Raw genomic sequence first — 27,961 nt, forward strand, 5'->3', positions numbered from 1 at the left:
TTAATGACATCCGGAAGATTCCGGTGCATCCTTGTCCATGTATTCAAGTTGGTCCTCAGGATTGTGTGGCCAGAAAATTAGCTTGTTGAGTGGATCAATGGCCAACTCGAAATAGGCATTGTGAAAGTCTTCCATCTCTTTACATGGTCAACTGATCGAATAGCAACAGAGACCAGAGCTGTGCAATTTACTTCTAGTATTCAACAATCCTCTCATCTGACACCCTCTTGAACACCTGAATCTCCCGCTTGATATCCTGCTGCTCTTCACATCAGCCGAGAAAGTGTCCTCGGGATAGGGCTCCTTGAGGGTTTTTTCCTGCTTCTGGAACGAATCCACAAGCCCAGCCACCGGAATGGCCTGCTTGTAGTGCGCGCCGGAGTCAATCTTTGTTACCTGCTCAGGATTGGCCTGAACACTCCACAAGTACTTGTCACTCTTGGGCTTGAAGGCGATGAAATTGGGATGTTGGGCAAGCTGGAACCCGCTTAGCCAGGGATGCTCAGTTCACACTTGATTGTGTAACACTTCTCGCTGCTATTTTTCAACACTTTTTATTTTTCACTCGCATTCTACCTTAGTTTTTTTTTTGTCAACAATAAAAGCTTCCACTTGACACTTGACAAAACATGGCCGCACCGTGCTATAAAAAAGCTTGGGCCAAAACATTTGATCAGCACAAACATTTTAGTCATCTGTTTAAGCCTTTATCCAAAAATTTTCTTCCACTGGAATATTCACAATATTACTATCAATATTAGAGACTGTTTGAAACGGATTTGATGTTTCGAAGAATAAATCCTTATTTCATAATTTTCAAAGCCACTTTTAATCATTTTTATAGTAAGGATTCAAAGACAATTGCAATAGCTATGTCATTACAGTAGACTCTCTCAAATTCGGGCATTTGGGACCGATATATCAACCGAATTAGAGAGAAATTCGGGCATCAAACTGTTTGAACTGCAACAATTTTTTGTTGATATGCATACTCATGTTGAGTTTACATGCTCATTGCTATTACAAATTTCATTAAAAATCACTTAATAACGCAAAATCACATCAAAACTAAGACAAATCATAGCAAATTTTAGCATATTTGCTTCATTTGATAATCGCATTATCAAACTTGAAAAATGTCATCAAACTTTTTTCAAATTCAACTTCTGCTCGAATTATAAAGTAATCCGGACCTTAAAAGAGCCGAATTAGCGAGAGTCTACTGTATTTACGAGCAATTTTGAATTTGAAATTCATGTAAAAATTAAGGAAAATTATTATTCAGCTGAATATTTCCTCGGAAAAATTACTACCCAAATTAAGCTGTAATAAATTTGAGCATTTTTTCCCACTTCACCGTCATAACCGAACTTGTAAAATGTCAAAAAATCTTTTCAAATTACACTGCCGTTCGAATTAAAAATCTCAACTAAAATTAGCCTAGTCCGAAAAATACGGAATTAGGCAGAAAAGATCTTATATTCCGGCAATTCCACTTCCAAAGACTTCCAAGCACTTCATTTTAAACCGTACACCACTTCCAACCCTAATATCTCCCCCTTGGGAATGAAGGATTAGGATTGGTGGGTTTGGCCGTCGACTGGGTTAACAACTGTCGAATGGACCATATGCTCTACAGGATAAAGTCTACAAATGTTACGTATTTGAGTTTTGAAAATTTTTCGATAAGGTTTATGAACGTTAACTTAAACTTTATACAGTGCTGTCTCTCTATATGCACAGCTTTTGTGTCGGTTGCATTCAAAATCAATTTGTTTACATTTTGACAAAGTAATAAAGAAAATTATTTTCTTGGTAACTATTTTTTCTCGTTTTTAATTATCTTAATTTTATATTTTCTGTCTCATATTATAGTTAAAATAACACGGGAAATTCTAGAACAATAAAAAAATGATAAAAGAAAGAAAAAAACCGTTGGGAATTTCAAAAAAAGTTGTGCATATTCAGAGAGAGAACTGTCAAAAAGAGTACCCAAACTGTGCATATAGCGAGACAGCACTGTAAAGTTAAAAAATAGTTAATATGTGTCAAAGTGGCCCAAACTATTGGATTTTTTTTGCTTAATTAACTATTTCTAATTAACTATTTACATAAATTTACATAAAGTTATAATGAATACAGACTCTCATTAAGATCAAACAGGATACAGGAATTTAGTAAATTTTCAACATTTGTGTTAGAAGTGGGATCAACAACATCTATATACAAACTTAGAATAAGTGTAGTTCAAATACATAGAAATCACAGAATAGCTCTATAATAATTCATTGGCCTGAATTGCTTGATGGAAGAATGTAAAAATAAGAGATTGCATTCAATGAAAGTTGATAAGGATTTTCCGTCGAGTCGTTGCATTTTATGCTGACTTGAAGAGTCAAGGAGTCTCTCAAAAGTTCCGGATGAGAAACTACCGAGAGGGAAAGAAAAAAAGGCATCTAGGAAAGGAGGGTGTTTGTGACTAATAAAAATATAAATTTTACTTTTCTTTCCGACTTTCTTTTCTGCAATATACCAAAAGCATTGGAATTCCATGGCGGAAAATTGTTGGCGCCGATGGAGTCACAGAAGAAGAAAATAATATACAATTGCAAATAAAATGTTTATACACACGCGAAATCCTTCTCCCAGTGGATCTGTATCTCGTTTCGGCTGCTTCTCCAGGAAAGATGAATGGGGAGCCCGGTGGAGCTCCCGTGGAGCAGAGTTTTGGGTGAGAAATGGATGGTAGCAAGTGCTCACCAAGTGAATTTGTATAGGGGCTGATTTGGGAGTATGGGGGCATGGGATGGTGGTTGGATCCGGAAAATCTATTGTTGCTGAATGCCACTTCTTATAACCCATCATGGTGCTCCCCCAAGAGCAAACCCTTCGACCCCAACTGCAATTGTTCGGCATCACCGGAGAAACCTGGAGAAAGTCTTTTCTTATCCACACATTTGGGGACTCATATCTCAGATGTGTAGATTTCTTCGCATTCCCATACCAGAAGAATATATACAGAGCAGCACAATAATTGTGTGCTGGCAAAAGGGATGCCTTAGTCCGATTTAACAAAACGCGCACTCGAAAAGAACCCATTCCCCAGGCTAGGAAGAAAAGGGATGAACCACGGGGGCAGAAGACGAAGTGGAAAAAAAAGATTAAAATCCCCGCATTACAAATATATCATTAGAGAGGATGACTCTGCTCGGTTGGGTTTTCCGGAACGATTTTTTCTTCGTTTTTTTTTGGCTCCTTCTACTCTCCTGTTTGGTGCATTGTTACGCCACTTTCTTAGCTGTTTTCCCGCACATTCAAAGTGAATATATATATATAAAAAAATTCTCTACGGAATCTTCATAGGTGATGCCCCACCAAATGCGAGGTGAAATCTACTCCCAAACTAAAATGGGAAAGTTGAGAAAATTGCATTACTGAGGAGAATAATAAAAATTATTGTAAAATTTCTCACTGAATAGAATCCACCCGGAGGGAAATAAAGAATAACCATGGAGAGCTTTTGTGCCAAAGTTCCGCTTAGCCAGGCTTGAAGTTCCTGCTACGGAAGAATTTTCACTTCTCACAAGTCCGGCTACAACGTATTTCGGAAGGCTCGTGGAAGGAAATTAAAGATCAATGGGGATATTAATTGCTGAATGAAGTAATGGATTACCTGCAATTTTCTCCAAGGTACTTAAGAAAGAATGAAGAGTAAAGGATGCTGTTACACTGAAAAAATGTTTAAGAAAACGAGACATAAAGCCAAGAACTTATCATTTTAGTACACGTTGTATTAAAATATGTTACATCTTTCCTAGATTAAAAATTTATGAGCTTAGGATAATTTAGAAATTTGGGAAATTAATTTTAGGACACCAAATATGTCGGAAATGTGTTAATAATAATAATAATAATAACGCGGGCATGATGTTCCATAGAGGAACTAGGCCTTCTTGCAAACAAGATTTTCGGGCCAACCACTATTGTGATTGTCAATCCCATGCCCCTTGGAATTAAATACCAGTGAGACCAAGGAGTTACTCAAGATCGAAAATGTGTGTCCATATTCCGTTAATTCCATGTGATTCCAATGTGATTCCAGAGATTCCAAGTCTGTGATTCTGTTAATAATCCAATTCGGTATTCCGTGATTCTCAATTATTTCATTCTTTTGTGATTCTGAACCTAGAAGAAATTTTTTAATAATAGAAAGAGCTACAATGTCACTATGGAACAGTTTTTACGTAATATCTAACTATAAAGCTTTTCACATCAGGCCTCAAAATAATCAAAATGGGGTTAGAGTTCAATTTTTGAAAGAGAGTTTTTGAAACTCTGAAAAACACCATTTTTCAGTCCACTTTTGATCAACATTTCCCGCAATTTTCTTCAAGAAAAAGCCTTTTTGGTGGCTTTAGGAAATTTTCAGCTTACGAAATTCGCTGAAAAAAATTTAATTTAAATTAGATTTTTGATTTTAAACACTTTAAAAATAATTTTTCTTTATCAGAATTTCCAATCGATTTTTTTTGTGTTTTCGTTTTTAAAAATAATTTGATATCATTAAAAAAACGATGTGAATTTTAAACAAAAAGCTTGTCGAAATCTTCCTAAGAAAGTCGAAAAAAAAAGAAACGGAATGTGCTTTTAATTTCCTGTACATAAAAGTGAACCACTTAAAATCATCGAGATTGGATTACAATAAAATTTATTCTGATTTTCCAAGCATATAAAGTTTATAAAGTCCAAAAGCAGGATTTTTGGTCTCTAAGAACATCGTTTTGGGATCCTTAGGTTTTAAAAAACAATTTCTGGTAAGCTACAGATCCATGAAAAAGCCTTTGTACCCTCTGTCTAAATTCGACAAAACCATATAAATCGGCATAGTGATTTACTCGAAAAACAGATCGTAAGTGTATTCCTTTTCCTTTTTTTTATTTTTAGATAAGCTCAAAGTCTAATAATTAAGCTTATTTTTTTCAAATTTTCGAAAAAACTCATGTTCTTTGCGTTCGAAAAACGATTTCTGCCTCGAAGAGAGCCTCCTGTTCTTATCGATCACAGTTTTGTTCTTGGTATCTCGGGGTCCGTTTTAACCGCATTTGCTAACTGGGTCTTTTACCTTGTATCCGCCATGGGAGAAATCGTAAACAGAGGTAATTCCGATGCTTTTCATAGAGTGCGACTTTAACGCTTATTTTTGGACTGATGAAATATTTTTCCCCCATTCCAAATCAATAGAATTATTCTTTGTTTCATATAGAATCATATTAGAAAAAGAATTTTAGTAATAATATTAAAGAAAATTACGATAATATTAATATATGCGCAAGAACCTTACTGCGATGCTTTTTTCTAACTCTGTTGAATTCGATCAAACTCGTTCAATATCAAAACTGTTCAATATCAAATATGCTGTGAATATCAAAACATTGATATTCACAGCATCCGAATACGATCGCAGTGTAAACATTCACAAATTCACTTATTTCTGTATTAATTATTATTACATCATTAATATACTCTTACTCACCTTGTAGATCAATAACTACATTAATTTTTATTAATAATTTTGATTGAAAATAATATTTCATAATAAAGAAAAACCACTGAACGTTTTCCAGCGAAGAGCTGTCAACAGCAAAATTTTCTCGGAAATGAAATTTTTAATACACAACCCGGCTGACCCGAGTTTGAAAAATATTTGTTTCGCTCACTTATTATACCGATAAAAATATTATTTTTGGGTTTTCTTAAAGTAGAATAGTTATATTATGTTACTGCAGTGATTAATTATGGAAATAAAAATATAAATTATATTTTAAGTGGATTTATCGGAGTTGAATAGCTCGCGGCATTCGAGTTTTTCAATCGTCGGAGTTACATGGCCTTACTATATATTCCTTGAGAAGAGAGAATCCATTTTTGAATTATCTTTGGTTTCTTCCAGTGTTCGTACGAGAATTGTCTTCTTCTCAAAACCAAAAAAGGCTTAATTTTCTCCAAAGCCTTCGACCACTTTTCCACTGTCTACCGAGGGTCGACAGCTTTTGAGAAAATCAAGTCTTTGGTTTTGAAAGGAAGACAATTCTTTGACGAACACCAGAAGAAACCGGAGATAATACACAACTTACGTCAAATTAGAAGCTAAAAACTCAAAAGTGGACGTTCCTTTTTGAGGGAAAGTAGTACTTCAAAAACATCTGAGACTATGAATTTTTCCCCTGTCTGTCTCTTCATGCATTGCCCCAAATTATTTCTAATAATATTTCTTCATTTTTTTTAAATCTCGTAAACTTGTAATGTTTTTAGTAATTTTAAATTCTAGGTTTTTAAGTGTTATTCTTAAATAAAAAAAAATCTTAAATAAATAAAGAAATTCTATGTAATTCAGATTAGTTCTAATTGTTGTAGCGTTTTCAAAAGACATAAAATTTGCGTATAAAGTTTGTCAAACTTATCAACATTGAGTTTCACCACTTAGAAAAAAATTATCGTTTAGGCAAATCCCATTTCTGACACCAGTGATGCATATTTCATAATTTCTTTATGTAGGAGCTGGAAATTAAATTTACCTTGCAGCAATTCATTATCTCATAAATATAACGTTGTGAAGAATTAAAAAATCATTACATTTTCCACCCATGAGGCTCCTTTAAAGTTTTTTTTTTGTAACATTTGAGAGAACTTATGAGTTCGACAAACATCATTATGTCGTTAGAAGTTTCTTAATAGTTTCGCCTCAGCAGCAAATTCAACAGCGCAGAAACATCCAACTCGATCTCAAGGGGATGGTTTGATGGGGGTGAGAAAAAAAAGTTCCTCAAGGGAGATGGTGAAGAATGAGGTAGACGAAGAATCGATAAGAGATGAAGTATCTTTTCACGTTTTTTTTTCTCTCTACCTCTCCTACTACCATCTTGTCTAAGAACCCCATTGTCTTGCAGTCCACCGAAAAGCTTCGAGGGATGCCTTCGAGAATTGTACATATGTTTCATTTATATAAAATGAAATATTTACAATGTGGAGAACAAATCAGAAGTGAAACAATATAATAAAGTTATATTCGGTTGGTTAGGTGAAGTGAAAAGAAGCAGAGAAATAATAAAAAAAAATGTCTGATAAGAATAAGCATGTTTCGGGGAAGAATTTCTTGAAAGCTCCCAAACCATTATTGTATCTCTGTTTTAATTTTGCTAGAGGCAAAATAGAAAAATTGACAGAAGCTTTATTTAAAAAAAAAAGTCTTCAATTAGCACGAGAACAATTAAATTTTCTTTAATTGTGGTATTTCTTTTTGGTATTAATATGAGTTTGTTGAGAAAGATATTAGCTTTATGAAAGCTCTCTTTGAGCACAATGACACAATATTTATTTTTCACAGCACAGAGAACTATATCTTAAATTCTTTCAGGCTTTATTTTGTCCACAAAAGCTTGACGTAATTTTTTTTTAAATTGACTTCCGTCAATTTGCTGTACAAAAACATTCTTTGTACATGTTCGGATCGCAGAAAAAGAACCTTGCCAGGCAATCAACAATGGCTGTATAGAAAATTTTCCCATGAAATTTTCACCCCTCCGATCATGGTGCCCACATCGTGACAATGATTGCATGAGGAGGAGGATGGGGCAGAAAAGCTCTATGAAGAATGTTTCCCGCTGAAAGAATGCGAAACTGCGAATGCGACACTTTTCCCTCCTTTTCATACTTGGCGATGTATATTAGAATGAATAGTTTTCATGTGATTCAATAAATTCCATTTCAACTTCACCGACCTTTGTGCTGGGGCACAATGAGAGAACATGGCAAAAAAAAATTATTAACCCCACCGTTTATTCTTTACTTCTCTCACCCCCATATTCACAAATCGACCCCCAATGTTCACTTTGGGCAGGATGTGAGTAAAAGGAAATGGGATAAGTGGAATAAATAGTGAGAAAGTTTCACTGATTGTGGGAGAAAGTAGTGTGAAAGAGCTTAAGGATCAATAAAATTGATTACTAATGTTCATTTCGGGAAATTGCACAGGACAAATCTAGCGGATGTTGAAGGAGTATTTTGAGTGTTTCTCCTAATAGCGTGGAAACCGAGGAGTTTTCCAGAAAAATAGAATTTTTTTCCATAGAAGTAACTGAAGAAAATGGATTAAAACTGTCAAAATCAAATATTCAACAGCCGATATCTAGAAAGAGTCACGATACGTTATAAAATTTATGAAACCCAAAAGTGATGACAACACAGCCTTCAAAAATTAATAATAATAATAATAATAATAAAATTCCATTCACCTCAAATTTCTGTCTAAAAGCTTGAGAATCAAAAATGGGGAACTGTTTCCAGTGCCACTCGCGGGTGTGAGACTTCCAGATGGAAAGGGTAATCCTGCCTAGTATGAGTCCCTACCACCCTAATCCAGACAGAAGTGAAGTCCTGCATTTAGGATTAAGGGCAGAATTACGTTGACAGTAAAATGCTCACCGTAGCCTCACCGTATTTCGTTAATTTATGCATTTTCCTTGGAATTCATACGCAAATTATAAATTACCGTATTGCCTTATCTCATACTCGGTGGCCCTAGGTGAAGATAATATAAGAAAATTGAAGAAATAAAACGAAAATACAATAAACGGTAAGCAAAAAAGCTGTACGATTAATTTCTGATATAGTTTTTTTCATTGCTCACCGATTATCGCATTTTCGCTTTATTTATTCAATTTTCTTACATTATTTTCACCTAGGGCCACCGAGTATGAGATAAGGTAATACGGTAATTGAGAATTTGCGTAAGAATTGCAAGGAAAATGCATAAAATAAACGAAATACGATGAACATTTGACTGTCAATCTGATTCTGCCCTAAACCCATCTGAAGCGAAGGACCTCGTAGTCGTTAGACGACTACGGTATTCCCAAAAGAATATAGGGGAGACCGGGGTACCTATAGCCAGGGGTAGAATTAGTCAGTGGATTTTTCTCGTTTTTCTTAAAATGCACATCGAGCAAAGTATTTTTTAATGAAAGTAGGAACACATCCCGATATTGCCAGAAATATTTATAAGTCTGATCCAGTTATCCTACAATTTAGAAGCATTTTTATAAAATGGGTATAAAATTGTAATTTTGATGTTATGGTTTTTGGACCAGGATTTGGTTTTCTGAGTTTCTAGTCAAGATTTCATAGTTTTACCTCATTTCTAGTTTAAAAAACCTAATTAAAAAAATATTTTTCACTTGGATAATAATTATCCAATTTTTTATATAAGATGATAAACACTGAAACAGCCCTCGGGGCAGTTGTAGTTACTCTTCCGTGGCGGGCTAAAACTATCAATGATTTTTCACTGATCAATGGATAATTGTTAGATGAACAAGTACTGTTGATATTCCAAGCAATATTGCCATTCGGATGAGCAATTTGTGAAATAGATTTTTACAGGATATTTTCATCAATTTTGCCACAATTACGAAAATGTCATAAAAAAGTCGGCTAAAGCCTTTTTCTTTGGGTTTAAATGACATATTTAGCATTAGTCGGCTTCAGTGTATCAAGTAAAACAATATTTGGTATCTCCAATTTTAAATTTCGTCTGGAAAACTGGTGGCAATTAGTACCCTGAAAGTGGCTATATCTACCCAGGCCAGGGCACGTGTAGCCAATGTATCATACTTTTTTCATTATCCTCTCTAGAAAAAGTCAAGGATTTTAGAGATTTGAACTACACTGTTTCATACAGCCAATATCCTAATGCTACTTATGAAATATAAAAACATCAGACAAACATTATCATTTTTTCACAAATCATGCGCGAAAAAAAAGCTTCATTTGCTAGCTAATTCTACCCCTATCTCCCCTATAATTATAATATTTCTGCTTATCTCGAATTCAGTGAAAAATCTTAATTCTTGGACATCATTTGCCGTATGAAACCGTAAAAACTCTCCCTACCTAATTTTTAACCCTTTAAAGACGATTGGGTCACCAGTGACCCAAAAAGGAAATTTTTCATATGGATATATAAAGTTATGCGTTGCTTTTAATAAGTAGAAAATATGATTTTTTCTGACCCCTAATTTTTGACCCTCTCGTCATTTAAGGGTTAAACCTCAGATAAAGCTTACTTACTTAATTCTTGGTGTTTGATTTTTTAAATAAACCTCTGCCTAATTCACCAATAAATTATTGTTCTCTTATTGGAATATAATAAATAGTTCAGAATACGATTCTTCGATTCTTTCTGTCGGTTCAAATTTTGGAACTTCATTTTTACTATTTTTTTTTAATATAAGTTTAATTTTCGATTCTGGATTTATTACTATTCTAGAATTATTTCTCTGAAAAATACTGATTCGTAGATACTATTAATAGCCTTGTCTAAAAATATCTCCGTTACAAAATGAACGTAACCTAAACGCTCTGTATGGACAAAACGATTTTAATGTTCGAAAAGAAATTCGACAAAGATTTCCCCTTTTCATTATTCATTTGGATACCACCATAACTGCAGCTTTGTGTCAAGGCGTTATTTTTTATAAAAGTATTTTTTCAATGGAAAAATTCTTTGGATAATACCAAAACGTACAAATGATTTATAAATGCATAAATTAAAATTCATGAATTGAAAAAGATCAAAACCTTGAAATTTTTAACTTGCCACATCTTCCGCCACATTCCCATAAAATAAATTACTATTTCCAAATATTTAAGTTTAGTTTTTCTTGTACAAATTGTTACTAATATGCTGGTCATTTAGTGTTCTTATAATTTTAAGCTTTTAAAAGTTTTATTAAATACTGTATTAAATATTTACTGAAAAAAAATCGAATAAGAGGGTTATTTGAATTTTCTTTGGTTTTAAATCCTATCACAACCACGATTTCCAACGGCAATCAAAAGCAATATCATGTGACAATGTGCAAAAAAAGTGAAGGAAGTAAAGTTGTCGTAGTTATTCTTCCAGCACCATTGGCTTTTCTTCCTTTTCTTTTCCTGGATTTTTCTCAATTTCCCAAGTTTAAAACATACAATCTTTTGAGCAAAATTGTGTGTGTTGAATTATAAATTTTTCTCTACTACATTTATTTTGAAATTTGAGAAAATATTTGTATCAATTTATATTCATAAAGTTTCTTCTTTTCTTCATATGCTTCCATCCCTAATCTTATGATGTTTCATTCCTGAAATATCACACACAAAAGAGAAAAATGAAAAGCTCAGCTGTGTGAAGTTTGTATTGTAATTCATCTCAGGGGGGTTGGGTGGGAGTCCCTCAAGTGGATGAACTGGGTTACTGAAAAAAAAAAAAATGTGTGTGAGGTAATATTGAAGGGGGATGAGGGAGGTTTTTCCATAGAAAATTTCCTCGGGACACCTGTTAGATCTGTGACGAGTGAGCAAAACGACGAAGAAAAAAATATTCCCAATTTGATGATATTCCCAGAGATGTTTCACCCAAATTCACCACATTCACACTTGTCACAAGGCGAAAATTGATATAAGACGAAATATGTTGGAAAGTCAATAATTTTTTTCCACCCTCTCTGCCCCACATCCCACCACCAAACAGCCCCACTTGCGAAGAAAGTGCTCCAATTCCATGTGCCAGCGATATGATTGCTCTACGTACCTGAAATTGGATACACATCATTGAAATACCACGTGAAAAAAGATAGAAGAGCTTTCAAATGTCGAATTGGATGAGAAAAGGTGGCACAAGACAGAGAAAACTCATGAAAAGTTGCGCAATTTTCCCTTTGGATTTTTTTTTTGGAGTTTGTGAAATAAGAAATATCTCAAACTTTTGCGCTCAAACTTGAAATAATCTTGAGCACCTAAATAACTCAATTAAGGCAGTAAGTTAAGACATTTCCATTGTTGTTCATTGAGTAATTTTTGTGCAATTCAAAAGACTCTTCAGTTCGAACTTTCTCAAACATTTGTGTTTATTCATAATTCAATTTGTTAAAATTTTGCTATTATAGTCGTAGCAGATCAATTTGAAAGCTTGAAAAGTTGAGAATATTTATTAGAATAGATAAAATGGAAACTTAAAAAATTTCTCTGATAGATAAGAAATTTTATTGCTATAAAGTAATGCTTTAGGGTAGTGGTACTGCTATACCGTGCTCATTTAAGGTCAACACCGAGACCTTAGATTTCAGAGAACGAGATCTATACGAATTTAGTGATACTACGGAGATTCTTGTCCACTGAAGGAAAGGTCGACAAAACTCAATTTGTCTAGATGGTGTTTACAATTACCCCATGTTTACTACTGCCCCAGTTTTCCTTGTAATATTCCATTTTTTCCAACCAAATCAGTTTGGATCAGTTATCTAAAGAGAAAGCATTCAGCCAGTAAATGTAAATAGTCAAAAAGTTTTCTTCCAAGTGAAGGACTTCCGGTAGCCCGAAAAATTAATATATCTAGGAGTCCAAGCCGGTCCAGGACCGGCGGAAAAACTGCTAACTGAATCAGTAACTTACACCATAAAAGCTGAGCGTTAGCTCACCGAAGATGACTTTTAACCAATATCAACGAAGTGACAAGACGCATTATAGGCCTCACCGAATATCGTTTCGTTATCGTCGCAGGCCTGCGGCCCTTTAGGGAGAATCTCTTTGGGATTCACCGTGGGACTGGTGGTGGAACGAACTCATTCCGGTTGGAAACAGTCAGGGACATTGGGACTGTTATCACATCTACTTTAATAATAATAAAAATAATGCTGGCACAACATTCCATGAAGGAACTAGGCTTTCCCGCAAAAAGATTTCTAGACATGCATTATTATTTTTTCTTATATACGGATGGGGTTGTCAGTCCCATGCCCCGTGGAATCAAGTGCAGTAAAGCTCACTGGATACAATTCGAACACCTTTAACGCTAGAAAAAGTCCTGGTGATATAAAGGGTATTCGAACCCGGTATACTTGCATCATAGAGCGAGTGCTCGACCACTTGACCCATTGAGTGCTTAGACAAAATAAGAGTATCTTAACTTCATTATTTCTTTTCAAATTAAAGAGTGATTTGGCGACCCGTGAATAGGAAGGTAGAGACCAAGCTTGAGCTAGCAACCATTACAAGACCTAAGCTTCTATTCAAACATAATCGTTTATTCGCTAGAATTTGCTAAGAAGGTAGGTTTGAGTAGTCGTTACCCTTGTACGTCAGACCAGTCTCTTAGGACTGCATCCTATATTTTGAGGTATGGCATCCATTCCATTAGGGGCCATAGGACAGCAAGACTCGACCTCGACATTCGTCCAAGTTGGTTTTCTGTTCCAAAGGTACTGCAGATAAAGCATCAGAACGATGATGGTAGTATCGGGTGCAGCAGAAAAAACGCGCACATTATGCTAATCAGACTCTAGCACCCAGCTGGGATATCCTGTTTTCACGCAGAAGTAGCCTTGTACACTAGGAAACCAAGCAATGGCCTATTATCTTTCTGAGAATGTGGATGCTAGCCCTTCCATCAAACAGAGGGGACATAAGCCTTGTCACTCTTTTCAGAAGGAAGTAATCTTCAAATAATCAGACTCATCCAGAAGACAGGGTAAAATCTCTCAGTACTCTATTTTATACGACAACTCTGCCAAGATGATCCGACGACTAGCATTGACGACAAACTCGAAGGGTTTTACTCTAAATAGTGGGATCTACTAAAGAGGAACCCCGAATCTGACATACTCTAGAGGCGGTCCCAAAAACACGCCAGGGCACAGAGACTGTTCTATCTATAGTACCTATCTCCTTCATTTTTTAGAGCTCTATTTTAGCGTCCTGAATGAAGGACGTTAAAGAAATTAGGCAAGGCAAAGAGAGTCGCCCATAGATATCCTCCACTGTAACCCAAATGCCGGAGAGTAGCACAAGATATCATTACTGTCCTATTGCCTATTCTTTTAAGTGGTACCCAAGAGTACAACATCACATAAGCAGGCCGAATAACGATCTTAACTGTATTTTGTTGAGATTTAGGATCTCCTTTTTCCATTTGCCGTGTAGTTCTTGGAATAGCTAAGCAAGTTGAAGATCAGATCGTTTAGCCGTTCTGCCTTTACAGTGTTTAAAGAAGCGATCTCAGGAGCAGAAGGCCAGACTCTCTTTTTGGGATGAAGGTGCTAATTTTGCCGGCCAAGAAGGGGGCATAAGCCTTAATATTCTTCCAGAGAATGATTGGCAATGATTGACTGAATCTGTTCCTCAAGGTAAGGAGCAACAACCTAGGCACTACCAAGTTCAGTTTTTCTAACATATTTTTTCATCCCAGTTTTTCTAACATATTTTTGGAATTAGAGTAAAGAATAAGGCATGTTAAAATGGGTTACAGTAAAAATCCTGAAAGGCAAAATAGGGAACGTCAGAATCCGGAACGTCAAAATCCCGAAAAACCCAAAATCCCGAACGCCAAAATCCCAAAAGTTAAAAGCTAGAATCAGTCAAAATCCCGAATAAGCCAAAATCTCGAATGGATCAAAATCCCGATTGGATCAAAATCCCGAGAGCTAGAAATACGGAAGGAAAAATCCTGAATTCTTAAAAGTACATATCATATCAAAGGTTCTTTACACACTTAGGATTTAAGCCGAGAGACGGCTTAGTGGAAAATGATATTAATGTGGTTCAACCATTATTTAGAGAATGGGTCCCGGTCAAAATCCCGAAAGCCAAAATCCCGAAAGCCAAAATCCCGAACGCCAAAATCCGGAAATCCAAAATCCCGAATGGGCCAAAATCCCGAAAGCCAAAATCCCGAATTCTTAAAAGTGTCATAGCTATTCCCACGATTGCTCCCGCGCTTGTTGGAGGCAAAGGGAAATCTTCTGTGTCTTGCGAAATTATTCTAAACATTTTCCTACATATAATTTCATCCCTTTTAGGATTTTGAAAATTCGGGATTTTGGCTTTCGGGATTTTGACCTTTTCGGGATTTTGTCGTTCGGGATTTTGGCTTTCGGGATTTTAGCTTTCGGGATTTTGGCTGCCACCGTTACAGAATATAATTACTCTAAACCGTCGCTCGACTAATCCTCAAGTCTGTCAAAAGGCCCCAAGGACTGCACCCGCGCTTGTTTAAGGAAAAGGTAAATTTTCTATTGCTTAGGAAATTATTCTACACACTATCCTCCGTACAATATCGCACCTTTCAGGATTTTGACCATTCGGTATTTCGGCTTTTTGGGATTTTGGTTTCTCTGGATTTCGACCCATTCAGGATTTTGTCTCTTCTGGGTTTTTGTTTTCGGGATTTTGGTTTTCGGAATTCCGGTGTTCGTAATTTTGGTCGGCACTGGTTGAAATTGATATTTGCTGCTCTTAATCTCTTTACTTTATTGGGAGGGTATTCGAAGTTCAGTTTTGTTCTCCAAGATCGAGTTTAATAAATTTACTAAACCTTGCGTTAAACTTTTGTTTGAAAATTTGTAACACAGTTTGGATTTTTCGAACATCTTCCAATTTTGGGCAAATAGGAATGTTACTTTTTTAAGCAAGATGCTTTCGGAATTTTACGATTTTCGAAAATATAAAATCTTACTGAATTAATAATAAGGATTTGATTGTCTCAATTCGCCCTATTTTCCACTTGGTTTCTGTCTAATTTGCATGATAAATTGAAGCCATTATTTAGAAGGACTTGGTTAAACGTACTATGTGATACTACCCAGCCATCCCCTACCTTTTTCAATGATATCTAATTGATTTATTTGGATGTCCCAAGTTATTTATCTGACTGAAAATTACGCATGGTACAAAAATATTTGCGGTTGATGACAATCAATTTGGATGGATATTCAATTTAATTCTATTTATATCCAAGATTTTAATTACCGTCTTCGTTCATTATCTCTCGCTAATTGTTTTTGCTTCACTTGACTTTTCATCAAGTCACCTTGTGCCTTTTGGCAAATGAATACACCCCAAACCTTCCATCTTTTGGTAAAGGTACCCCATACCCGCCCCCGAAAAAGCCACGTAGAGAGACACACAATTTCCACCGAGTAATCTAAATGGTTTTCGAAAAACCTAATTATCGTCACGGCGTCACACACAGAATAGCTCACAAAAGAGGGGGTGTCACTGGTAACGGAGGGTGTGGAACAAGTCAGATGGCATGTGGATTCACGAGAGTTCTAATCAGAGGCAAAAGTGAAGAACAGTGGAGCATCTCAGGATTGATAATAGTGCGAAAATGAGGAGGAATCACCCACAAAAAGTCACCCCAACTATATATACATTGAGCTGTGAATGTATGGGGCGAAAGATGAGAATTCACTTCTTATGTATCCACATAACCACAGACTACAAAATGCTCCTTGGTGGTCTCTTGGTGTTGGCAAGACGATGGTAAATGGAACTGGGGGTAGCCTGCCGAAAGGGTTGAGAATGGCTTAATAGCTTTGCCAAAGACTGAGAGGGTGGAAATTCTATTCTCTCTAGTCCAAGAAGAGGATGGTTCTGCCGCAGAAGAAAACATGGTTACACACATATAATCAGTAGCTTTGGGGGAGGTGGGGAAGAAGGTTCTTCTATTATTCCATGTTGTCAGCGGAAAACATCCCGAAAAATTCCACAAGAAAATTGCCCAGGCTCTCAATCTCCTTGCACACAAAAGGCAAAAGAAAACCAGTCACCAGTTTTCTCGTATACTTTTTTTCCTGGTACTTTGCCTTCTCATTTCCTCAAACAATGATTCGTGTCTTTTCTCAAATATCCTCTTCTTGTTTTTATCTGAATCACCGGAAAACCAAATAACACGGCCTGACTCTGAGAATTTTTGCTAAAGATTCAATCATTTCTTGGTAGCACAAATACTTTCTTGATCACGAAAGAGGTGAAATTTTGATAAGAAAGTGTTCGGTTATATCAATAATTAATCTATATTTAAAATTATGAGTTATTTATACTTGAAGTATTCAAAATTTCACATTATTTCAGTGAAGAAATTACATTATTCTCAATATTTCAAAAGTTTCAAAAATTTCAAGACCTTATTTATGCAAATATTGAGTATGTTAAGAGTAAAGCATTTCTTGCGTTATTATGGCAATTTCGTTTATTAAAGAATTATCTTTAATTTTTAAAATTTCAGAAAGTTTCGAAAGTTTCAAAAGTTTCATGAAAATTTCATTTATATTGTATTTCTACAACAAATTATTTGTAAACATCTTGACTTTCTATAAGGATGTATCAAAAATATAAAAAGTGGAACACTTTCCGTATCAATAGAATGTCTTTGTTTGGAGGACAAAAACCTAACTTATTAAAAATTAGTGAATATTTTGAAAAATTTCAGAAAAGTTTCTTTAATGAACTTTTATTGCATTAAAGATTTTGAAACTCAAAATTTAGAGTAAAAAACGTCAGTAGGGGAATGTTGGCGAATTTTCTATTTTTTTGCAAACAGCTAGTTCGTCATTTCTTAGCCATAAGATAGATCACTATTAAGCTCATGAAACGAGATGAGAAATGGTAGATCAGCTCTTTGCAAACAAAGAGAAAATTCGCATCGTTTGATGGTTCATTATGTGCGAACCATGCCTACATTCCCCTAAATCCCACGATTAACCCGTGAAAAAATCTCAAAAATTTCATGATTACGAAAATGTAGGGTAAAGCGAGGCTAGTCTTAAATATAAATATTATATAAGTAACCTGAGCAATTATGTACAATATGAACAGTAATTGTACAAGAACAATTTGACATGACGTGCCCAACATGAACATGGCACTGACATGAACATGACCCAACTTCCCCCTACGAATACAAACTTTCAAAAAGTTTCATTCCGTTTGGTTTTTGTCAAGAGAAAGAATTTTTAATAATATAAACTCAAAATTCACTACAAGTGAGTTTATGTAAAAGATTATGTGAGTCTTTCATTCCTCCAACTTATCTTTTAAAATGTTTCTCAAAGTTTACGTCAGTTTAAACCTATTGTATATCGTATACTTTTTTGATTCTTTAACTCCGTATTATGGCTCTAAATTATTAATTATTTAATGCATTGCTTCATGGGGAGTAGACAGGTACTCATTGGAGGAAAGTTCTCAAGTTATTCAAAAGGCCATGGGAAAAACCAAACTTCATCTGGGATTGAAAGGGGATAAAAAGGACACGGAATATAATCAAAAATGCTACAGAAAGTTTACAGAAATTTTCCATATCCTTTTTCGTCATCATCCGACCAACTTTAATTTGGGTGTAAGTTTACCTGAAATCAAAAAGTTACGGAAATATTTTCTATAGTTCAAAATTATTACATATATTAAGGAATTAAAAGGAAGCGTTTTCTAAAGGTCTTTTTAATTTAAATAATGACTGCATGAGGTCCTTAAAAGTCGCAACTAGTGTAACAGTTATAATATTTCTAGTACAACGGTTGGTCACAAATTCTTTGGAAGTCTGTTCTAGTCTTAGTTCTAGTTTTAGGGCTTCCTCAATCAAAAAATTAAAGCTCCTTTTATTATTTAATATTTAAAAAAATATTAAATATAATAAATTAATCAAAAAATTAAAATTAAAAAAAACCAATACGTATCTAACAATAAACCAAAATCTTATTGAAACTATTAGATTTATTAAACCAAAAGTGGAACACTGAAAAATCAGGGTGTTTAAATTAAGGAATTAGCAGAACTAAAAAAAATTTAATTAGCTATATTTCAGAATAAACTCAGTTCGATCGTATGTAATGTAATAAATCAATTTTGAATCTTGAGAGCTTTAGATTTTGAACCTCCAAAAGGAACTTTAGGTTACACCAAATTCGTGCAAAAATTGTAGGTACAATACTAACATACGTAGCTTTAGTAGTTTACGATCACCTAAACCTATTCTATTGAGAAAAATCCAAACCTTTATTGACTAGTAAAAACTACGACTTGCTTTTTTAAGCATTGATGGGTCTAACCTGAGTTCTGAAAAATGTGATTGATTCCATTGTAATTTGTTCAGCGTTCATACACATTTTACGAAATAAGGTAAAGTGCCCTTGAGTCGATCGGTTCCTCGACTCGACCGATAGGAGCTGACCTAGGGTCTAAATTCCTATGTTCACCTCCAAGCGGCTAGGTTCCTTGTAGGCCCCGTTACATTCAGGTAAGTTATAGAAGATTGGGTAACTCACTCCAGTGGGAAGTCACAAACTTGAGGCTGACGAACAAAGGATCTGGCTCTTCTGGAGAGGATTAGGCGAGGGGTTAATAACCCCTCCCCGTAAACGCAAGATTGTTAAAAAAAAACTTCCAAGAAGTCTCCGATTGGGATACTTTTCGATAACGACCTATGCTGCGTTACTGGAGCGAGTTGTCGGAGAGTCGCCAGAAATGGAGGAGGTTAGTGCGAAAGGTCCAGTCTCTTAAAGAAACGTTACAGCCATCTAAGTAAGTAAATAGGGGAGACTGGGGCACCACCAAACACTGCGATTTTTTAATCGAATATTCGATTTCAGAGGATAAGACCTACAGGAATTTATAGGCACTATAGGGATGCTTGTCCACTGAAGGAATGGTCGAGATAGCCCAAGTAATTTAGAAATAAAAATTATTGTTTGGTGGTACCCCGTGTATGGTGGTGCCCCAGTTTCCCCTAAGTAAGTAAGCAGTGGCTGACGTCCCGGTAGGCCTAGGACAAGATAGCTGAAACAAATTCAAGATCTTGTCTTAAATCGTTTAGGGATCGACCTCGACCATCTTTCTGAAGTGGCGGTAAGATCGACAGGAGTAGGTTACCAACCTGGGTATCCTAAGCCCTTGACCTCGTTTGTGATAAACAATTTGAAATAAATGAATAAAAGAAAATATGTATCACTAATGAAAATTTTGCAAATGAAATTTTGTATAGGGGAAAGCGTGTTACCTTCGGACGACTCAAGCTTCAAACAAGTCATTTTTTTCAAAATGATTATATGAAATTTGACCCATTATTATTAATCGTATCGAGACACTTTATTTGGTTACAATTTAATCACTGCAATGTCCTTCGTGTTGGAAGAATCTGCTGATCTTAGATAACCCAAGAACGCCTTCCCCGCAGTGAATGCTTCGTTCGTGTTCCTGAAGGTTTTTGGGCAGAGGCGGTGCATTTTATTAAGTTTTTTATCCCAGTGAAAAATTACTTTTTCTCGAAATTCAGTAGCTTGCACCGGGCGGAATTCGAACTCGCAGCTATGAGAGTCGAGCCAGAGATCTCACCGTCCAAAAACCAACGGTCTTGCCTATTGCGCCACTGATATCTTTATTATAATAATTTATTTTAATGTCTAGTCCATTTCCTCAAATTTCCCGAAAAGATCCATGCGTCAAATCCCTTAAAAAAGGTGAAGCGGTGGCCTTAATTAGTAATGGATCAGCAGTAAAGAGTCGGGCATTGATTCATTTTATTTAAATATTGTTTCTTATATTTGACTGCACAGTTTTTCGGATAGGGAGACTAAACGATGATAAATGTACACTTCCGGTCTTTGTTGACCCACCAATAGGTCAACATCTAGCGACTTTTTTCATCGGTGAGGTACTGGTAAATGATTTACCTTTCTCGGATTTACTTTTATATTAGTCCGTACATTTGTAAATCGTACCAAAACATTATACAACGTGTATTTCTTAATCAATCTTTGATTTCAGAATGCTTTTAAAAGTTATGGGTCAATTTAACCAAGTGATAAACTTCTGATTTCGAGCACAAAGCAAAACTGGGATTCTCTACTTTGGGCAACCAGAATGTCGAGTATCATCGGTGTACGTAAGGTTGGGTTTAAAAGTCATCAAATTTTCTTTTAATGGAGCTAGTATAACTCCGAATATCACTTATCAAGCCAAGACTTTGCTGTGATAATTCAATATTCTCCAACTTTTATTTACTCCACTTTATAACTTTGGTTCTAAAATACCAAAGTAAATTGCACTCTATTTGCTATCCGTTTAATTTTTTCTGTGAACTCATTTTTATTATACTTTAATTTAGAACTTTGGTCTGGCTAATTTCCTACAGAGTTTTCTTTTAATTCTTTTTTAGTTGTACGAATTTTCTGTCTCAGTTTAGCCACTTTGTCGCTCTGATTTTGTTAGTATTTAATTCATGCATTAGTACATATCTATGATAATATAGAACTTTCAACTTTCCTACTTTTAAAATTTTGGATAAAAAAACTATATGGGAAAGCGCGACCTTCGGACGATTCAAGCTTCGAGAAATTCAATTTTTTCTCTATGTTCCTTATGCATTTCACCTATAGCCCTTTTCTGAAAATTTGAGGCATTGGACTAGGGGAGACTGGGGCAAAATTTGTCAAAACGAAAATTTCAATATTCACTATTTTCTGAAATAAAAGAGACTGAGGCTTGAAATTTTCATTATGGATAGCCTTCATGAAGCTTCTTGAACTTACAAAGTTTCAAGAGATTCGAGGAAGGATTATGTAAAATAAAAAATAATGAAATTTTGAGCCCTATTTATGAAATATTTGGCTTACAGAAAATATCAATACTGAGTAGCTCAACTTAAGCACATTTCTCGTTAAGATACAGAAAAATTATCGTCGACAAAGTTTGCAGAGGAATAAATTTCATATAAAAATGTGTTTATTTGATATTTTTAACGTTTGCGAGAGTCAAACGTCACAAATTATCCGACGACTGACCAAATTTTCCCCAGAAATTTTCAGAATCTCCACAAAATCGACTTTTAGAAAATGATTCGAAAATCACATTTCTTTGGAGATAAAGGAAAATAGTCTCATGCAATGTTGTAGAGCAGTAAATTTCCTATAAGGCTGTGCTCATTATAAAAAGTTTAAGTTTTCTCAGAGCTCGTGAAAGAATTAAATATGCGTTTTGACAAGTTTTGCCCCAGTCTCCCCTAGCTATTAAAATATAATATTATAAAGGTTCAAATTTATTTATAACACATTAAAAAAATGATTTGTGCGGAACATAAATCGTCTGAAGGTAGCGCGTTTTCCCCTATACAAGAAATGGTCCGTACATTTTCAAATAGATAATAGGGAAAAGTGCCTATGCTTTGCACGGTTCCAAGCTTTATAATGACTAAATTTTTCTTATGTTTCTGAATAAATGTGGCTCCGCAATATATTTTAAAAACAGGACACTTTGTCCTAGTTTTTGAAATATGGATGCGATGAGTCACATCTATTCAGAAACATAGAAAAAATTAGGCACTTTCCTCTACTAAATAGAAATAAGGGGAAGGATTTCAGGTTTCGCACACTCTCTAAGTTCGAAAAATTCATATTTATCCCATATTCTCTTAAAGTATCTTACCAAATGGCAATTTATTTTTCCAGCCACACCTTCCCTGAAAAATGGGTCATATTCATTAAAGGAATATGGAAAAAATATGAAATGTTCAAACCTAGAGTATGTGCGAACCAGAAAGCCTTCCCCTATTTGGACTAACCTACATACGTCCCAATTAAAGGCAAGGCTTTTCTATTTTAAAATTTTGTATTAATCTAACAAAATATTCATGAATTGCGAGATGGCACTAAGTATCCCATTGACTCCGTAAGCTAATGCAGGTTTATCAGGTTTTCGGTTTATGAGATGATGTTTCTTTCAAAAGGGGAAATAATTTACCAAAAGCATATCATGTAGTTAAATAAAATTGGTCTCGCAAACATAACTCCATCCTGTTTGGTGTTAGTAAAAGAGAAAGTAATCATCATCTTGGAAAATCTTCAATTTCCATTCCCTTTGGGATTTCCTTCTGCCTTTAAGGCTGAGAGAAGAGATTAAAAGAATGACGAAAAGTTACAAGAAAACATCAACTTTGTTCTTGCTTTCACAACATGAATATGAACCATAAAAGAAAATTTCAAAATATTTGAAAGTCTTTAAGCATTGATTTATGTGTGTTTTACAAGTAAAGCAAAGACTTTAGTAATAGATTCAGTACGCAAAAGTTGTAATTATTCAATGAATTTCCTCATATACTAAAAAATTATTTCGTTGTGGTTATTTAATTTATTAATTTCTTTGAAATTTCATCACAGCAATTTCAACAATATTTTTTTGTTCAGAACACCCAAATTACGAGTAGAGCGAAAAATTTAAACTTGATATAAAAAAAATCACAATGTTTTTTTAAAGTCAGAATTTTTATAATTTGCTGGAAGCAATCTCTCACCACACAATGTTTGCAATTTATTGAAAAACGTGAGAGCTGAAATGGAAATTTAATTATTTTAATACTTGTGACATTATATCATACTAATATTTCATAAACTAATTAGAGATTTGAAGAATTAAAAAAATATATTTTTATATTTAAGTGAAAATGTCACTTAAATAGGTTTTAATAGAAAAAAAAAACAAAATAATAAAATACAGTTAGGAATACAAAATTTAATAAAGAAATATGGACAGTTTTTTTTTGTTGACCATCAAGTATTTTGAGTCAAAATTTTTCTAAAATTTAATAATATTCACTTTGCTTTGAGAGGAGGTACTTGAATGTTCCATATTGCAGGATCTCGTGATTTTCATCCTATTTACTCTGTGGCACTAGATATTCGCGGATTAGAACCATTCTCTATTACAATTTATGACTTTTGCCTAAGAAATTATAAATTTATTCTAGTAACAGAATTCTTTATAAATACTGTAAAATAAGATTACAAGAAGTATTTTTTTAAAGGCGAGCATTATGGAATATTAGGGGAAAGTGCCCATGCTTTACACGGTCCCAAGCTTTACAATGACTAAATTTTTCGTATGCTTTTCAATAAATGTGACTCATCTCATCCATATTTTAAAAACTAGCTGAAAGTGACTAGTGTTTAAAATGAGTCCCGGTCAAAATCCCGAACGCCAAAATCCCGAAAGCCAAAATCCCGAATGGACCAAAGTCCCGAAGGCCAAAATCCCGAATTCTTAAAAGTGTCATAGCTACTCCCATGATTGCTCCCGCGTTTGTTGGATGCAAAGGGAAATCTTCTGTGTCTTACGAAATTATTGTAAACATTTTCCTCCATACAATATCTTCCCTTTCAGAATTTTTGGCTTTCGGGATATTGGCTGCCACCAATATCCCGAACATTAAGAATCAAGAAACATAGGAAAAATTTAGTCATTGTAAAGCTTGGGACCGTCCAAAGCATGGGAAATTTCCCCTATATCGCTCTATTCTAATGAAACTTTGTGTCTTTATGACTTAACTGACATTTTCAGCTAAAATGTTGTCAAAATTTTAGTAAATTAAGTCAGAAAGAATAAAATGTTATATTTATTCGAATAATTAAGAGTGAAATCATAATTTTTTTTTATTATTAGCACTTGTGAAATATTTATAGCATATGGAAAATTTAGAACTTGTGATCTATTTTGGCAACAAAGAAATGATTTAAAGTGCTTGATGATAAATTATTGCAATTATTTTTATTTTGACTGAAATGGAATATTTACTGACCAAATTGCTTTTTCACTTTATAGAAATTTATATTACTACTCCCTATATCAGCTTTTCCAAGAAACACATTATGGCTAGAGGTACGATATTAGCTTACAAAGACTTGGTGTGGATATCTTCATAAACTTTAGACTCTTCGTAAGCAAAATGACTACAATGTTCCTTAAAGTTCTTGAAAATCTAAGTGTAGAAGTATCGACGTCGCTATGACTACTAATTTATGACTATTTATGACCAATTTATGACCACTGATGTACATTGTAATGCTAAACTACATTAAAAAATAATTCCTCTTGCATTTATATATATTCCTTGGATTTTCGTCTACCATTTTAACATATCAATAAGCTTTTCTACCATTTATCTCTAAAGCTTGGTCATGTTGGTCATGAATGGTAACATGGCATATAAATGGTGGTGAACGGAAAAGACCTGTCTTGTCTCTTGCAATTTTTATTTTAGTCAAAAGTTTAAAATAAAAATTGCAAGAGACAAGACAGGTCTTTTCCGTTCACCACTTGTTATACCACATTGGACCGTACCTCATCAAGGCATATAAATGGATACATGCTTTAGATCTAAAGCTTAGCAAGACTTAACTTGCCTAACTTGTTATCAGTCATCAAGACCCAAACGATTGGATTTAAAAAAAAGAAAGAAAAAAAACAGTAAAATTGATTGCTTATTTTGGATTTTGAGACCTTCAGAAACTGAGGTCAACCCCTATTATGAAGACCGTTTAAGACGGCAATGGACGCAGTCTGTCATCCAGCAAAGTTGTACTTTTAAGGTACTGCTGATTATATACTGCTGATGACATACTTATAATTCGTATTATTCAAATTCGTCATCAATCTTGAGCTTAAATGCTATGGGATATCAACTTCCAATCCTCGGTTACTCCTAATAAAAAAAACATTGTTTTCAAATATTTTTTCTTTCACCCCCCCCCCCTTCTAACCCTCTAAACCCATTTTTTTTGGTTTAAGGAATTCCAAAAGTCAGTCGTCAGGAAGTAACCGGAAGTAACAATCACTCAGGGAAACACATCAACTATCTCCAGAACTTTCGATTCGATCTCCAAATATTTATCATTGGTTGAGTCTTGCAAATTTTTTTCTGAGAGTCGGTCATGGATTTAGTAAGAATCACAACAGAGCATACGAGGGAAAGAGGGCACTACTTTAAACTGTCTTTTAGCAATTTTTTCTCAATTTTTGTCACAATTTTGATTTTTTTCTTTTTGGATTTTGTTTGTACTTTTCCTTTGTTAGCACTTTTTTGGTTTATTTCGAAAACAGATTCGGCGATTTTTTTAATTTTCGAATATGTTCTGAAGGTAGCCCAGATGAATATTTTGTCTGTTTTTGAAAACAAAAATTCTCGATATCGAATTTTGGAAGGTCAAAGTTTAATCATACTGAAAGATCTTTTTTTTAACCGATTTGCTTAAATATGGAATTTTTGGAAAAATCTTGAAATTTACAATATGGCTGCATTGGTCCTAATCGGTAGTGATCCAATAAAGTGCTTTTAATTGATTTACCTTTCTTTAATATTTTTCTCTCATTCATTTCAGACTTTGTTACCAGGAGTGACATGATAACTTATTTTTAATGTTTTTAATACTATCGACTATCGATTCTGAAAAATTTAAACGATAGCTACACTTCCTATAACTAATATAAATATTTGTCAACAGTCACATTCTTTTAAAAATATTGCAATGAATGGCCCAACAGAATTACTTTTTCAAATGAGGCAACAAACTTTTGACGCATGAAAAATGAACAAATTTTGGAAAACAATAATTTTTTTATATGAAATATAATTATAATTATTTTTTAAATATATAAACAAGATCTACGGATTGCAGAGTATTCACTTGCAAAAAGAAAAACGCGAAAAAGTATTTTTTTTTATTAGTTTTTGCATCTGGTTTGCCAAACATACATAAGACAACAAACTTTTGACACCTACTGTATTTTCGGATATATTGCGGATGTAGGCTTGGTGAGCATTCTATCCATAGATACGTATGACCGTAAAAAATTTTGACATTGAATTTTCGATAGTTGAATGTTTAAGTACTCCAAAAATATTTTCAGAACTTAATTCGAATACATCTAACGTCAGAAAAATTCCTGGTGATCTAATGAGGAATAGAGCCTGCGACATTTGCATTATTATAGAGCAAGTACTCATAGAGACAATACTTTGAGTGAACATATATCTTCCTTGCTCGACTAGATGTAGATTCAGGGGGCATGACACTTCCTATGTTTCCCACATGTTTCTAGCGAGCCGAAAAAACTTTTGAGTTTATTAGCTATTTTTTGTCATTGTAGAATGAACTAGCAAAAAATACTAATACAAAATAAAGGCCAATTTAATAACGAAGAGGCAACCGAAAACCCTAAATTGGCAACCTACGTAGTTTTGGAGATATCTTGTGAAATGTGTACGAAAAAGGGAAAAAATTACACTAAAACCGGCCGCATTTTTCAGAGCTAATGTCACCCCCCTGTGTAGATTAGTAATTCCGCAAAACTCTAAACTTTAACAGAGTCGTGGTATTTATGTATACTCTCCAGTGACACTTATCTATCAATTAGATTGAAAAACTTGAACTTTTAATAAGAAACAAATTTAATTTTCTAACACGATTGACATATATATAGCGAAGTGTACTGATAAAAGTGCAATATTCCATATTAATAGATCTAAATGAGTTCGCTGTCCAAGTTCAGTTCTGTTCGATGTGTTTAACAATTTTCCACATAAAGAATTAATGTGAGCTGTGTGGGTTTTGACTTTATTGACATGATAAAATTGCAGAATGTCACAAATGCACTCACCTGCCACATTTTCAAGCCACCACCGCATGAAGAATGACCAGGAAAGTGGGTGGATTTTTTTTTAAAAACCTTCTCACCCCCTGTCTCATCCTACCAAATGAAACGTGGCGAATTGCACCGTTTTTTTTTGCTGTTCTGCCCCAACCCTGTGTTCTTCAGTTCCTTTACCCCCAGGTGGGTTGGGAGGATTATTTGAGTCTATGACCCAAATACTCTGTTGGCGTGAAGGTAGGATGGAATATGAGGAGGAGTATCGCGATTTGCGCAGACCAGGACGACCTTCCAACGGTCAGACAGGCTGGAAGGGTGTATTGGGCTGGAATACCCCGCCAGGGTACCCCTGAAATTACTTCTGATGAACCCCTCGGAGTGCCAGTGGATGGAAAGCCGGTGGAAATTCGGGACGATGGGGACCGAAGTTCGCCGGTGAATCTCTGAACAATTTTCCCAACACGAATTACCAATCTACTTCAGTTTCGTGTGTCACGCCAATGCGAACGGATACGGTGTACGCTCTGCGTGAACAATCCTCGTGGTAGTTACGTTTTTTTCGTTTGCAACGACAGTTGGATCGAAAAGGAAGTGAGGGTATATTATTCCCTAAATCGCGAATTCGGGTCGTGCGTTGTGATTTTTTTATAGCCTGGGTTTCTGAAGCCCAGTGCGG

At 34.8% G+C, this 27,961-nt stretch overlaps 1 protein-coding gene across 1 annotated transcript; it reads right to left on the bottom strand.

Moving 5' to 3' along the window:
* On the bottom strand, positions 1-27,303 carry LOC129799330 (ATP synthase subunit d, mitochondrial-like). The gene is made up of 3 exons (XM_055843138.1): positions 27,295-27,303; positions 192-477; positions 1-137 (listed from the first exon to the last, which is right to left on the bottom strand). Exons 1-3 carry the CDS (start codon positions 27,301-27,303, stop codon positions 1-3), a joined length of 432 nt encoding a protein of 143 aa, XP_055699113.1.
* Positions 27,304-27,961: the final 658 nt, after the last annotated feature.

Source organism: Phlebotomus papatasi, chromosome 1 (genome assembly GCF_024763615.1).
Source record: "Phlebotomus papatasi isolate M1 chromosome 1, Ppap_2.1, whole genome shotgun sequence".
NCBI lineage: Eukaryota > Metazoa > Arthropoda > Insecta > Diptera > Psychodidae > Phlebotomus > Phlebotomus papatasi.